The following is a 14,126-nucleotide window of genomic DNA, read 5'->3' as shown; positions in this document are numbered from 1 at the left end:
ATATGTCAAAGCTTACAGTTTATTACACTAAACCACAGAAACTCATTGCTAAAAATATCAATAAAGTCACAGAGCAACCTCAAACAGTTATTTCCTTTCATTCGTTTAATTGATCATATTTACAAACAGTCTGAAGTGCAGTAAATCTAAAATATAATCCATATCTACTGTACATTGCATTTTGGTTTGCAAATCGTTTACAGAAGTATGAAACTACTACTGTAAAATAACATTTATTGAAAATCAAGGGGAAAAAAAAGACCACAGTTATGAAACAAACTGGAGAAAATGGAAAAACAAAATTCTTTTCAACAACATCCATTGGCCTTTGTGCTTTGTGCACCTTTTTTGTCAAGTCACAGCTCACATTTCTTAAGGTTAACACACTTACTGTCACCATTGTAGGCAGCTCTTTAACACATCAGAAATCTTGGGGGTGGGGGGGGAGAAATAACCAAAGTCTCTGGTTTGGAGTGCAAAACCGCATTTGGCAGAGTGCTGAAGCCCACCATAAACTTTTATACAGATCAGCACATTCTTCCTTCTGTATATCTTGTATTCTACTCACAATGTATTTTATTTTGTACATCCTTCAGCTTTTTTTCATCTGACTCTTAAAAAAGAGAAACTTCCCTCATCACGCAACCACATCCCACATACTGCAAAACAAATGTATCGTAGATTAACATCGGCACAGTACAGGGTTTAGATACATTTTCTATTATTTAAAATGTCCCAAAACCATATCATGTTTCCAACTTAATCATTTTACAGGGGAGTGTGCGAAGCCTAATCCATGAGTCCATCAAATAAAAAAATCCACAGAAAAGCATCCAACAATGCACAGCCTTACATCTATATTTCCCTTTCCAACTGAGAAAAGAAAACACAACACAACAGATATTGTCTGACAGTAGATAGAATTGAATATGTGATAACAGGCAGGTTTAAGGAGGCTTGCTTGAGTCGTGGAGTTTTGTGTGAAATTGTAAACAGTTGAACCTTTTTTGGTGCCAGTGAAGGTGGAGTGATATATTTCAGAATGCATTACATTTTTTGACTAAAATGATCACCCACTACTCATTATGCAATCTCCTCAAAAATCCAAATACTGTCACTGCATTGTCAAAAAATGATTTGGTAAGCACATAGATATAGATTGACAGCCTACTTTGACAATATTCTGTAAGAACTTTAATGAAAAACAATTTTTTAGAAAAATTATGTCGAGTACTATTTGGTGACAGTTTAAGTTTGGAACAAAAAAAATCTGTGATTATCCTACAGTTACTGTATGTCTGTCTCCATCACAGTACAAAAACAAACACATCAATTCCTCATACCTAAACATCTCCTTCACACGATCATGAGACAAACATGGGACTACATACCTTGTATACTTTACAACGATCAAATGTAAAAAGACTTGCATTTGAGGGAGTACAGTTTTACAAGTTCTAGTACTATGTGTCCAGCTGTGGCCCCAGTGATCACTGGCCACAGTGAATGGAGAAAGAGGCCCTTTGAGCCCTATTAGGTTTATTATGACGAGATACAGATACAGGCAGGCGTAAGATGCCCACACACTGATCTGCACACACAGGCACACTCTGATGTGCATGTACTGTATGCACACACAGAAATAAAATTGCTTGTATGCATGCTTGCACACACTTATGCATGTGCATACAAGAACACATACACATGGACAAACTATTGATTCTCTTAAGGGTCTTCCATCAACTCTTCTCTTCCTCTGCAAAGTCCCATATGTTCACCAATGCGGTGTGCAGAGATGCCAAATTAATGAGTTTACGGAGTCTTTACCTCGAAAAGGCCTCTTTTGACCTCATTTAGTTCCCACAACCAGTAGGTCCAGTCTAGTCCAGCCCAGAGGAGTGGTCTTATCAACTTAAGGCAGGTTAGGTGGTAGCTATGTGGCAGGGTTGGAAGGTCCAGTCATTCATCCATCCATTATTTTCCATCCAATTACACACTCTCTTTTTCATCATTTATCCTCCTGTTGAAGTTCCTCTCAATAGGGTTTGGCCCACTCAGTATTGGGAGGGCTCCTGGGACTGCAGTTTCCCATTGAGGATGACGAGTTGGATGCAGCGGAGTGTCCCTCCCAGAACATGGCGTCACTGGGCTTGGGGGGACTGGGGAAGGACCTTGAACTGTCATCCAGGGAGGCCTGGTTCAGGGGAGGCGGGGGCAGGACGACAGAGCAGGTGTCGCTCCTAACCAGAGCCTCTCCAGAACAGTGCTGAGAGGGCCAGGGCCCATTGTACCAGCAATCTTCCCTCAGACTGTCCGGCAGCGGGGTGCCTGATGGGGGACATGGGCGGCCAGAGCATGAGGGGAGTGGGGGGGCACTAGGGGGACGAGGCACTGATGCCCGAGGAACTGGGTGGTTGTTGTTCTTTTCCACGTCGTCCAGACACTGGATTGGAACTGTTGAGGCAGCTAGAAACAGAGAGAGGGTTGGAAGGATAGAAGGGGAGGCACAGTGTGAAGGATAAAAGTTGCATTCAGTCGTGTAAAACATGGTTTTAACAGACGGCAACCAGCACAATATCAACCAAATGTCGTCATTGTTTTGTTTACTATTATGCATTATAATTTCATATTATATTTCGGTGTTCTTGGGAGCAGCTTATTTGGTAAATTTAAAAAAGCTCAAAATATTACTCAGTGAAGTCAGATTTTTAATATTTAGCCCAAAGAATATTCTCATTTAGAGCACATTAACTGCAACTGTGGACACATTAATAGAGCACAAAAGATTATAAATATTATGTATTTCAACAGCTATATGTCAAAAATGGATATCATTTCTTAGTTCTCAATTTCCACCATCCATCACCAGTAGACAGGAAAAATAAGTGACAGACTTAAAGGCAAGTGGATAGTTTGTAAGACTAAGGATGAGATTAATTTAGTTTATTTTTTCAATGTATAAGGTGGTGTATGAAAAAAATGATTTGTTTGTTTAATTCATCAGATCTACTCCCCCCCCGCCCCCTCCCCCTCCAACAGCTGGAAGAGGTCTACTTTTGTATTTGGCACCACTATCGCACCTCTGTATTTATTATCTGTCCTTATTTACATATGGATTATAATTACCTTTTCTAAAGAGATTAACAAATTCTAAGGTGCACTCAGCAAAGCCTTTTGATCCCTGACAAGCTAATAGGCCGCATAGTGGAAGTATAAAGGAGTGAAGTAAAATATCACACCATACAGGTTTTATGTACAATAAAACCTCTGCACCATGTAAATATCACTGCCTCTGAATCAGGAAATATCCAAAATAATCACACAAAACCCACCAGAACAAAACCTAATCAAACCTCTATGCATAAACCGAGCCTCACTTATTTCATACCAAGCATATCCAAACACAAATCAAATATCCCAATTTCTCTCTCTCTCTCTCTCTCTCTCTCTCACACACACACACATCATTTCTTTGCTATTAAATCATCATCTTGAGCGAATAATAAAGTTTAAATGAGAGTATCTCCTCTCGCTTTTTCCCCTACCTCTCTCCATCCATCCCTCCCCGCTACTCTTCCATGAGAGGGTCTCCTGAGTCTAGGATTTGAATAAAAGTGATTCCAAAGGAGGAACATTACAAGAATACAGATGCAGAATATGACTGAATAAATACATAGCCTGCTCTCCTCCCCCTCCTTCTTTGACTCTCCCTTTCTTTGCCACTCTCCTGCTTCCCCCATTCCTCTCTCATCTAAGTTGCAGGATTACCCTCTTATTCAGTGGAATAAATAGGCCAAGATTTATTTTCTTGCCGTATTTCGTTCTAATTTTCACCTCTGGTCTCCTCTTCTGACACACCGAGGGAATAGACAACAAAAGTAATCTCTGCTAGGGTAGAATACATCATCACAGAGGTAGGGAAGGGGGGACAGATCATTTCATGATGTCCTTTATCAAAGTGTTTGAGTACTTCGGTAATATTTGCAGTCCTATCACACCTTTATAGAAACTGAAACAAGGAGCAGAAGGAGAAATCTTCTGAGTAAGTAGTAATTCTTTAGAAAAGCCTTCCCTTATCTGAAGAGAGGCAGTAGTCACCCCCTCCTTGCCTTTGATGTTAGCCGCATTAGTTCCTGTGTAGAGAACGCTAAACTTCAAATAAAAACATAAATCACACTACCTGACGCTCAGGTTGAAGAGATATCATTTAAAATGTCACGTCAGTTTTGTCAGTTTGAATACGTTAAATATGTTGTCTGCACTTTTATTTCACTCATTTGGGTTGGCTATGAAAAAAAAAATCTCTGTAGTTACACATTATATAACTGTGATATGTTTTTTAACTTCATATGTTCCCCTTTCTGCTTGTGCAAGTTATCAGTCTATCCAGTATTTTGGGGGGGTAACTGTCTCTGAAATCTTTTCAATAAAGGGCATTTGACAGTATTATAGATATATAATATATATATGTAATTATAACTGAACTGTAACAATGCAACATTTTTAAGTTTAAGGTACAGACAGCTCCTGTAAGGGCTCTTTGCTTTGCTTATTGAATGGTAGGTGAACAATTACTTTAATGAATTAGTTAGATATAATCAGGTTGGATGAGATGTACGAGTCAAATACGGAGATAACAATGATTATCACATTTAGTCATATGACATTTACCTAAAAGAAAACATTTACACATTATTATGTTTTACAATACAAATAAATAAAAGTTAAAAAAAATAAATCTGATCATAAAAAAAGACATAAATTCAAAGAGAAAGTCTTTACAACAAACAAAAGGCATTACCTGGTCCCTTAAGGTAAAATCAGAATTGCCTGTTGCTTTAATCATAGTCTGGATGACGCAAGAAACCTGAACAAAGTTAACAAGGGTGCACTGAGTGCATCTCAGTGGTAACCTGTGAGAAACTGCTATAGGGGACTGTAGGGGAGACAAGATGCTCCCCAGGCTGCAGATATTGGAGCGAGCTGAGTAAGTGTGAAAAGGCAGTAGGGGGGAGCAGTGCCGGTGGGTTTTCATTTATACAGACACAAATACATGAGTTCCAGTGGGAATGATTTGTATTGATGAAACAAAATACACACAAGCAATGCCAACATGTTTCTGTGGGTTCCTTACCTTGTCTTGTCTCGCTGGCCAACGGCCTGAGTTTCCTGATCAGGCCTGTTTGGTGCTTCAACTCTGAGTGGAGACGAGTGACCTCAGAGCACAAAGCCTCGTACGTCTGCTGCATGCTCCTCTCCCTACAGATGCACAGAATGTCTGATTTAAATATTACATTTAAAGCATTTCTGCTCTCAGACAGGATCTTGTGGTAAAAGTCACAAGTTGCGTTACATACCGTGGCTGATAGTTTCATTGGAATATTATTCAAATATTCTTGATATTGATATTTAATTTTGCTATGTGGTTTGTTTTTTTGCTGATGCATGTATAAAAACAGGGGTTGAGCATAATCATTTAACAGCATATGTTCACATTACTAAAGCCTGTTTAGGCTCCATTCAGAGACTTACATTAACTATGATTTTGGACAGAAAAGACACACTGTATTGTTGGGTTAAATGCTGAACCTCGTAGTACCATCATCTGCATTCTAAGCCGACAACAAAGTAAAAATTGCGGTATTTGATGCAAGCAACACCTACAAACTGTCCTATCTACACCTTACCTAAAGATGCAAGATCTCATCAACACTTTGCCTTAAACTTAAAACACCTGCCTAAAACTGCAGAAAAGCTAAAGAGAAAAACTGTGAGGAAAAACTAAAGCTTTTTGTGCTGCTAAAATAAACACCAAGTGAAAACTGCTGACACGTGAAACAATACAAATAGAATTTTATTCATGAAATGTAAGGTGATACTAATTTATTGGGGATTATCTTCATATAAAAAGTAGGTGGAGGTCGATTCTATATGCCATTTAACTCGTGTACGGTTCATCAGAACAGTTAAACCATTTATAATGCATACAAGTTCTAAGGGTTAAGCTGGTGCTGAGCAGGTACTGAGTTCAGTTGCCTCTGAGGTTAACTGCATATAATTGGCTGTTTTGCACACACAGTTAAAATGTTCCGTATAAAGCTGCACCCTCCTCTAGTGGCCAAAGCAGACAACTACAATCCATGTTACACACACGAGGAGAGACCATACAAGACATCCAGTAAGGGCAACATCACATATCATGTGTAACCAAACACCTATTTGACCTGTGTAGTCTCTGACATGCCATTTGTCCCAAACTTGCTCTATGTGTCACTTCTTGTACCTTTCTTAAAAATGTTTTTAAGAACCATACTGGTGTTTTAGCTAGCATATTGATGAATGTGTTTCTGTGTATCTGGGGAGCAATTGGATTCAGTTTCCATTAAATAAAATGTATAAAACTCTGCCTGCAGGCTTAACATATGCTAGGGATACATAACAGTGAACATTGAGTTGGCTTCTGTTATGTCAAAGTCATGATATTGTTGTATTGGCAGTTGAAAACAAGGATGGGTAAGGTCTTCCAGAAAACAACAACAACAAAAAAAACTCTCTCGAGTTGACATTCGGGTGAATAAATTCTTGATTCATTGCCACTATTGATGGTTGTTCATTATGACTATCAACAACTAAAAGGTCACTATTTTATTTACCATTACAACAGTACTACTTACTCCTACTTACTAGCTTTGTGACTCAAAAGGTAGAGTCAGTGAGTCTGGAGAAATTTGTTCAATACACTCTTTTTTTTGAAATTCAGCTCAAATATCTCCACACAGTCCACTAGTTGTCTGTTCTGTGTGTGCACTGACAAAAAAAAATCCAGTGCTCATACACAGCACTGGCTCTGTAAATGGGAAACAAACAAAGTGGCTTGGACTGTGCCACTAAACAGTATTCCAGCCAATCAGCAGGGGGCGTTTGTGCTCGTGCACTGGTCAGGGGGAAGTCTTCGGAGCAGCTGTCTGTGTGAGGACATGACAGTCTCCCGTCTCCAGCACCCGCTGAATTGTGAGGGAGTGCTGGCGAACTGGAGAGAGAGAGGCCGTGGCCGATTCACATAAAAAGTGTTTTCTCACAGAACAGATATTTCCATTTTATTAAATGTCTCATGGAGACCCCACGCATTTTTTTACACTGTTTCTGTCACATTTAGTGAAGCGTAATCTGAACAGACAGCTGTTCACACAAATATCCTGCTGTATATGTGTTGATAACCGAATCTATTAATCAATAAATACAAACACTGCTGATTTCTTCCCGTTAAGCTGACATGCAAACTATTTTGGTTCAGTAAATTTCTGCTGTTAGTCAGCCTAGTGAGAGCAGTTTGTTGCTTTCCCCTCTGCTAACAGACAGCTGCTTCTGTGGACGGAGACGCTGAACGCAGGTGGAGTGAGAAGTGGGGAGGCTGCAGAGAGGCGGAGAGTGTGGATGGACTGTTGTGCTCACATGAGACAATTTTTTTTTTCTCTGCTTGTGATAATGAGAGGAACAGAAGTCACTCTACAGCTAATGCATTGCTCTGGAGTTTTTGGTTGTTGCCTCGGCAATGCGTGTCCGTCCATGAATTCAGGGGCGGAGCTTTTGAAGGAGAATCAAGGGAGGGGGGAGTATTTGTTTGAGTGTTTAGTTCAAATATAAACAATCTTTCTCCAGAATGACTGACTCCACCTTAAAGGTCACTGAAATGAGGGCTGAACATCAAATTGGCAGCCACTCTTCCTTGATATTCATAAAACACTATACCTGGCTTTATACTTTGCGTCACAGGTCTGGTCCAAGTCTGGTCCGTTAAGGCCATGGAGTTCCTCCTAAAACAGAGTCAAGTTATGCCAGATAGAGAGTGGACTTGCCTAAAGTTGTATTGTCATGGTTATTAATTATTACACAGCTCAGGATTCCTTCTCTCCCCTTCAACCCACATTTCTTTCTTACATCCTTCAGCATATTCATTCCTGCCCTTCATCCTCAGTCCCACTCCTCTCCTCTAGTCTGTTTCCCAGTGTCATCCTGTCTCGCTCTGCCCTAACACCTCCTCCTGTTTTCCCTTCTTCTTGTTACGCCACATCTCTCCCAGAATGCGTTGTTTTTCAGGGTTGCTCTCTCCAACCCCTCTTATCTCACCCCTTCTTTACTCTGTCCTCTTTTTGTCATTATCTTCCCCTCCCTCTCTCTCTCTCTCTCTCTCTCTCTCTCTATCTAACTCTCCCCACCCTCTCTTACCCCACTTCTCTCCAGCTGTCTGCTGTTCTCCAGTGTCACCCTCTCCAGCTCCTCCTGAAGTTTGTGGATCTTTAGCTCAGTGCTGACCTTGTCCAACTGCCAGTAGTCCTGAGGGCTGTTCAGGCTCTTCATCACTGGACACACAATAGAAAAAAATGTCCAATTGCTATTGTCATTGAGAGAATAAATGTCAAGTTGAAATACTTTTCGTACAACTAAATAATACAAATATATAACATATATTATATTGTATTATTATTATTGATGCATTAATGTGTTAGCAGTATTTTAATACTGTGGGGGGTTGAGGTGGAGCAGATAATTTATATACTTTTGGGTAGGTTAATCTACACTAATCATCATATTTTGTAAATGATCACAGGTTTTATTTGTAAAATCTCTATTTGAAGAGTAACAATAACTGTCAGATAACCACAGTGGAGGAAAACATACATTTCCTTAAGTATATAGTAGCGTAAAATGGAAGAACTCAAGTAAAATACAAATACCCTTAAGTACGAAGCTTAAGTAAATGTGATTAGTTACTTTCCACCTCTGGTTTTGCATGTCATACTTCAAACTTTACAAAGTAGAGCATTATTGCCTTTGCCTCACTGACTCACTGACCTTGGCTGGTCTCCATCTCTGTCCTCAGCTGAAGCAGCTCCAACTCTTTGTGCTGGAGCTGCTCTGTCAGCAACCTCTCACTCTCGCTCTTCTCCTTTTTCTGACAGAAAAAGAGGGGAGACAGTGAGGCACAGGAGGAGGAGAATGAAGGATTCATACCAATGCAGCAAACACTGACTTGGTCTGAGGGGAGACAGGTGCACCTGTGCTGTATTTTGTGTCATGGGTATCACAAGCTTGTGGTGCTACTTGAGTTTTGATTGGAAATGACAGTGTAAGAATTAGATACAGATAAAACAGTCAGTTTAGACTTTGATTTGCATTATGTTATGGTTTGCAAAACACTTGAACTTTGTTTCAAACTTTAGTGTCAGTTCAAGAAAGTTTCAATTCATTAGTAAACGTACCAGTTTGTTAAGCTCCATCTGCAGGTCCTCCTTCTCTATATAGATACCTCGGTAAGCACTGAAGGCCTTGTTCACATACTGGGGACCCTCTGATGGAGGTGCATCAGGCCTGAAGAGCTATATCAGTGACAATAAAATATGTGTTGAAAATAAACATTAAGTGATATGACAGAAGAAAAGAGACCAGTTTAATTTCATTTAAATATCTGTGGTCGGAAGTAACTTTCCTCCCACCACATCCTATCTTCACAGGGCAGACGCTGCAGCAGATAAAACCCAGGCTGATGAAGAGATTAGTCACTTCTAGAGAAGCTACTCTGCCCACATGTTGTGCAGCTTTTTCACTTTGGCCTTCCATCTGTATTAAGACACTTCTTGTTTTAATAACTCCCTCTGAATTGTACTGGATCTTTTTTTTTTTTCTAAATCGAATTTCAGAAGCCTTCTCCCCCAATGTGTGGTGCCCAAACACATTGTTTGGTAATGCCATACTTTTCCAGACCTCCTCTCTGTTTTTAGACAGTGCAGATTTATTTCTCATTGTTTAATAGCTTTGACTATAGTCCAACAATATTAATGATGCTGGCATGCAGACTCTCCTGGGCCGGAGGCAAACATTTCGCATTTTGTGTAATGTTGAATCTGTTGACTTTTTCCAAACTTTCCCTATGCATTTCGCGTTTGCCCATAATTCTCATGTCCTGGAAAATTAAAAAAAAAAAAAAATGTTTTCATTCATCTCTGTTTATAGCTCTAATGTTCCAAACATTGCTCTCTGCCTGTTGAGCCATCTGGATAAGCAATATATTATTTTGATTCATTCTTCTCAAGCTCTTATCTCTCTCTTCTATCCTCTCCTTACCTCTCTCCCATCATCACCCCTTTCTGGCCGTTTACATCTATACCTTATCCTCCAGCTGCTTCACCCTCTTCCTCAGCAAGGTATTCTCTCGCTCTGTGTCTCGCAGCCTCTTCTTGATGTCCTCATAGGCTGTGACCAGGGCGAAGTGGGAAGCAACAGATTCGTCGCCGGCACACACTGATACAGGGCTCTCGCCGGTAGTCGTGTAGGCCGTCTCATGTTTAAGGATGCAAATGTCATCATCCACTGTCAGGGGCTCCATGCCTGCACAGGCCTACTCTGTAGCAGATAGAAGACCTGGGGAGTACATGAAGTGTTTCATTTTAAAGGATTTTTTTATAAAAGCAAAATCAAAAAATGACTGCTGACTGGAATTTGGCAAAAATATATTCAGAAAAGTCTTGTTATAACACCTGATCTGCACATTTTTAGGGACATCCTGGGGGACACATGTTCAATGCTTTGTACTGCATATCCAACAGATTACTCTACAATCAAACATTGTCCCACTGCTGTAACTTTGTTCTATTGATGACACTTTAAATTTCTGTAGGTGGCACTCCTCTCCCCTCTGCTCACACTTACTAAGGGATGGTCTACAAATCACAGGAAATGCACAATGCATCACTTCCTGTGTGCAAAAGACTTTCTCACAAGGAAATAACCACAAGAGTTGAGGTGTTTTGAACAACAAATGCAAAAAAAAAAAAAAAAAAAAAAAAGAAAAAAAAAATCATCAAGAGGCTTTGGGTTGAATACAATTAGACTGAACTTTAATGATCTCTGGGTGGAAACTGGTTTATTGTGGCAATATTTTAAAACGAAAGCTGTTTGGCTGTTTACATACCTTTACAAAAGAAAGTGAAAAGGTTTGTAAACTCAAAGTTAGTCCATAGATAGTCAGATGATGACAGTTTGTTTGTTGTTAATCTGGATTTGAAAGGAAACTGTGACTATGACGCAGAGTTTCAGCTTTAATTTGAGGGGGTTTACACATTGTGTACATTTTTTTATGTCCCCTAATTTGAAAGGAACAGATGTAGCTGTATCTAGAGCTCAAATGTTTCTTAGACAGTTGTGTTTTGTTTCATCATTATTTAATGCATGACAGAGTTTAGCAAAAGGTACTATACCTTTGCTAATTCTAGGTGTGACTACACTGACTGGAACAGACCCGAAACATCAGGCTGCAGATGGACTCAGTACCGCCATCATCAGGCCCAGCTTGCAATAACAGATTGTTTTACTTCTGTAAAGTTGATTCAATCTCCACCAAACTTGATCTATATGGCTTATTTGAACAATCTATTCCACAGAATTAAAAAAAAAATGTTACCATTTAGCTACATAGTTAATATAGTATAGTATAGAAAAGGTGTAAATGTATAGTGAAGGTGTGCAAACATTTTAATGTGAAAGCATTAAGGCATTTATTTCCAGATCTATAATAATCTTTCTATATGGCTGCTGTGAATAGAAATTTGCATTTTTTTTATATTCAAAACATTTCTCTGCACTATGGTTTTGGCCCCATGGCTGCGTGCCCTACAATCATACACAGGGAGTAGTATATGTAGTAGTACATACAAAAACACACAATATGTGGAGAATATTGTTAACTGATGTATAATTCTGTTAACTTTGATGGTGCAAGGTGAAGAGGAGAAAAGAGTCACACTAACCTGAGTGACCTCACACTGATCTGAGTGACCTGGTCTGTTGTAATAGAAATATAACACAGTCCAAATTGACTCAGCAATAATTTAAGCAGTCCAACCGACCAAGGTAAAACAACACAGCCTCTTGAATGCTTTCTGTTTCGCTCGGCAGCACAGACAGTGCAGCTAACGCTGGTTGATGATGTCAGCATGCAATGATGCAGCAAACACCAAGGAGCCAAGTTTTTAACAGCGAGGGGCCGAAGCTTTTACAAAAATAACTTTCAGTTGGACAGCTTGTAAGATACATGCTATGGATATAAACCGAGAAAAACACTAACACATAGCCGCTTTAACTTTAAGGGACAACTTCAGAAGACAACATGAAATCGAAAGTGACCCCAGCAAGTACTTATAAACGAAAGTCAACGTGAGCCCAAAACAAGACACGAAGAGCAACGTCATTATATTAGACTCCCGTCGATAAAATAGGCGAGCTAACGGCTAACAGGGTTATGACAGCAATATAGACCTAAACTAGTACGACGAGGCAACGAAATGCTGCCATAATCGAGATGTAAACAATCAATGAATCTCGTCTGTATACGATGCTAACGTTATGATGTTAGCTTCCGTAAGCTGTGTTGACAACCGATAAAACACATTGACAGGCAATTGTACAATAGGTATCAGGATGAATAACACAACCTACACACAATGACGCAAAGAAACAAAAAATATATATCAACTGCTACAGTGGTCGAAATCGATCTGTTATGACGATAACAGTTAGCTAGCGTTTAGCTAACGTCTTCTGGCTATTTGTGGCTAGGTGAAGCAAAAGCAGTCCTTTATTATCATTTTTTTACTCTCGACTTTTACAAACCGTATGTAGATGCTGTCCTCAGTTAGGTCTCTGTTGACCACACAGGATTGTCATTTATTCTTGAGAGAAGAAGAGCCGTTTCTCGGAGAAAAACAAAGAGACGAGGCTGGACACTCGCACCCTGTCAGAAGTGACAGGTGAGGAAACAAAAACTTCCGGGAGTCACTTCACCGCTGGAGTCATTTCAGAATAAAAGCGCTGCATAAATGGAGTGTGCTGGTACTGTCACTAGTAGAAAACAACAGTGCACACTGAGGCAGGAAATGATGGAAAGAACAGTGTGTGCGATTTAGTTAGACAGCATGTAAAGAGGAAGAAAAAAACAATGAAGTGATACACTGACTGTGACTGACTCAGGAGCACTGCTGGTCTTCACTGAGAGTCTGCAAATGTTAAGAGTTGATTTCACCTGAGGGTATAGACCTGAGGCATTAGAGGAAATATATTATTGGGAGTTCCCAGGCCAGTGGTGGAATTTAACCAAGCACATTTACTCAAGTACTGTACTTAAGTACAATTTTGAGGTACTTGTACTTTACTTGAGTATTTCCATTTTATGCTACTTGATACTTCCACTCCACTACATTTCAGAGGGAAATATTGTACTTTCTACACCTTTACATTTGTCTGACAGCTTCACTTTTCAGATTACAATTTTTCATACCCTTCCTGTCCAGCTAAATCCATGTATCTCCAAATCTGGTGATTTTGAATTTGAATTGTTCTGATGAACTAAAGAATTAAATGTTCCTTAAGGGTTGAGAAAATGATCCTACCTCTTAAGCTCAATAAACTATTTTAAACCATGCTTGGATTGGCTGGAAAATGCATTGTCACAAAGCTGAAAACAGGACTGTTTTTTTTATGAACTTGTTGACTTTTTAGAGATACATGGTTCTCATAGGACAGCAACATTACAAACATATGATGGTCTTAAAGTGTATGATGCCTTACTGTAGATTAAACTAATCATCAGTAGTTACAATTAGCACAGCCTTATATAACCACAGCAACAAAATGCACATGAATGCAGCAGTAATATTAATACAAAAACATCATATATAATAGTAAAACACTGACAGGGAGCATTTTCTGCATAGTGTATACCTTTACTTTCGATACTGTAAGTAAATTTTGCTGATAATACTTAAATACTTTGACTTAAGTAATGTTTTCAATGCAGGGCTTTTACTCGTAGCAGAGTATTTTCACATTCAAAGTACTCATAGTACTATTCATAGTACTTTTACTTAAGTAAAGGACCTGAATACTTTTTCCACCACTGGCTGAATTTTTCATTGCTGAAATACAGACTCAACACACATATTACAGAAAAATGTAAGACACAACCAAAAAAAACAAAAAAACAAAACCTGACACCATAGATAGACATGGGCCTACGAATACCATACTAGCCCTCACATTGATGCTCCGGTCTGAATGTAACTTACATCCCAATG

General features: G+C 39.4%; 1 protein-coding gene across 1 annotated transcript; it reads right to left on the bottom strand.

Annotated features, from left to right (window-relative positions):
• Window positions 1-82: 82 nt before the first annotated feature.
• azi2 (5-azacytidine induced 2) lies at window positions 83-12,827 on the bottom strand. Its single transcript, XM_067602156.1, has 8 exons — window positions 12,667-12,827; window positions 10,166-10,419; window positions 9,261-9,377; window positions 8,854-8,953; window positions 8,227-8,360; window positions 7,750-7,814; window positions 5,135-5,259; window positions 83-2,466 (listed from the first exon to the last, which is right to left on the bottom strand). Exons 2-8 carry the CDS (start codon window positions 10,382-10,384, stop codon window positions 2,036-2,038), a joined length of 1,191 nt encoding a protein of 396 aa, XP_067458257.1. The 5' UTR covers window positions 10,385-10,419; window positions 12,667-12,827; the 3' UTR covers window positions 83-2,035.
• Between the last annotated feature and the right edge of the window lie 1,299 nt (window positions 12,828-14,126).

This window comes from Thunnus thynnus, chromosome 10 (genome assembly GCF_963924715.1).
Source record: "Thunnus thynnus chromosome 10, fThuThy2.1, whole genome shotgun sequence".
In the NCBI taxonomy this organism is placed as follows: domain Eukaryota; kingdom Metazoa; phylum Chordata; class Actinopteri; order Scombriformes; family Scombridae; genus Thunnus; species Thunnus thynnus.
This window is presented reverse-complemented; position numbering and strand designations above follow the sequence as displayed.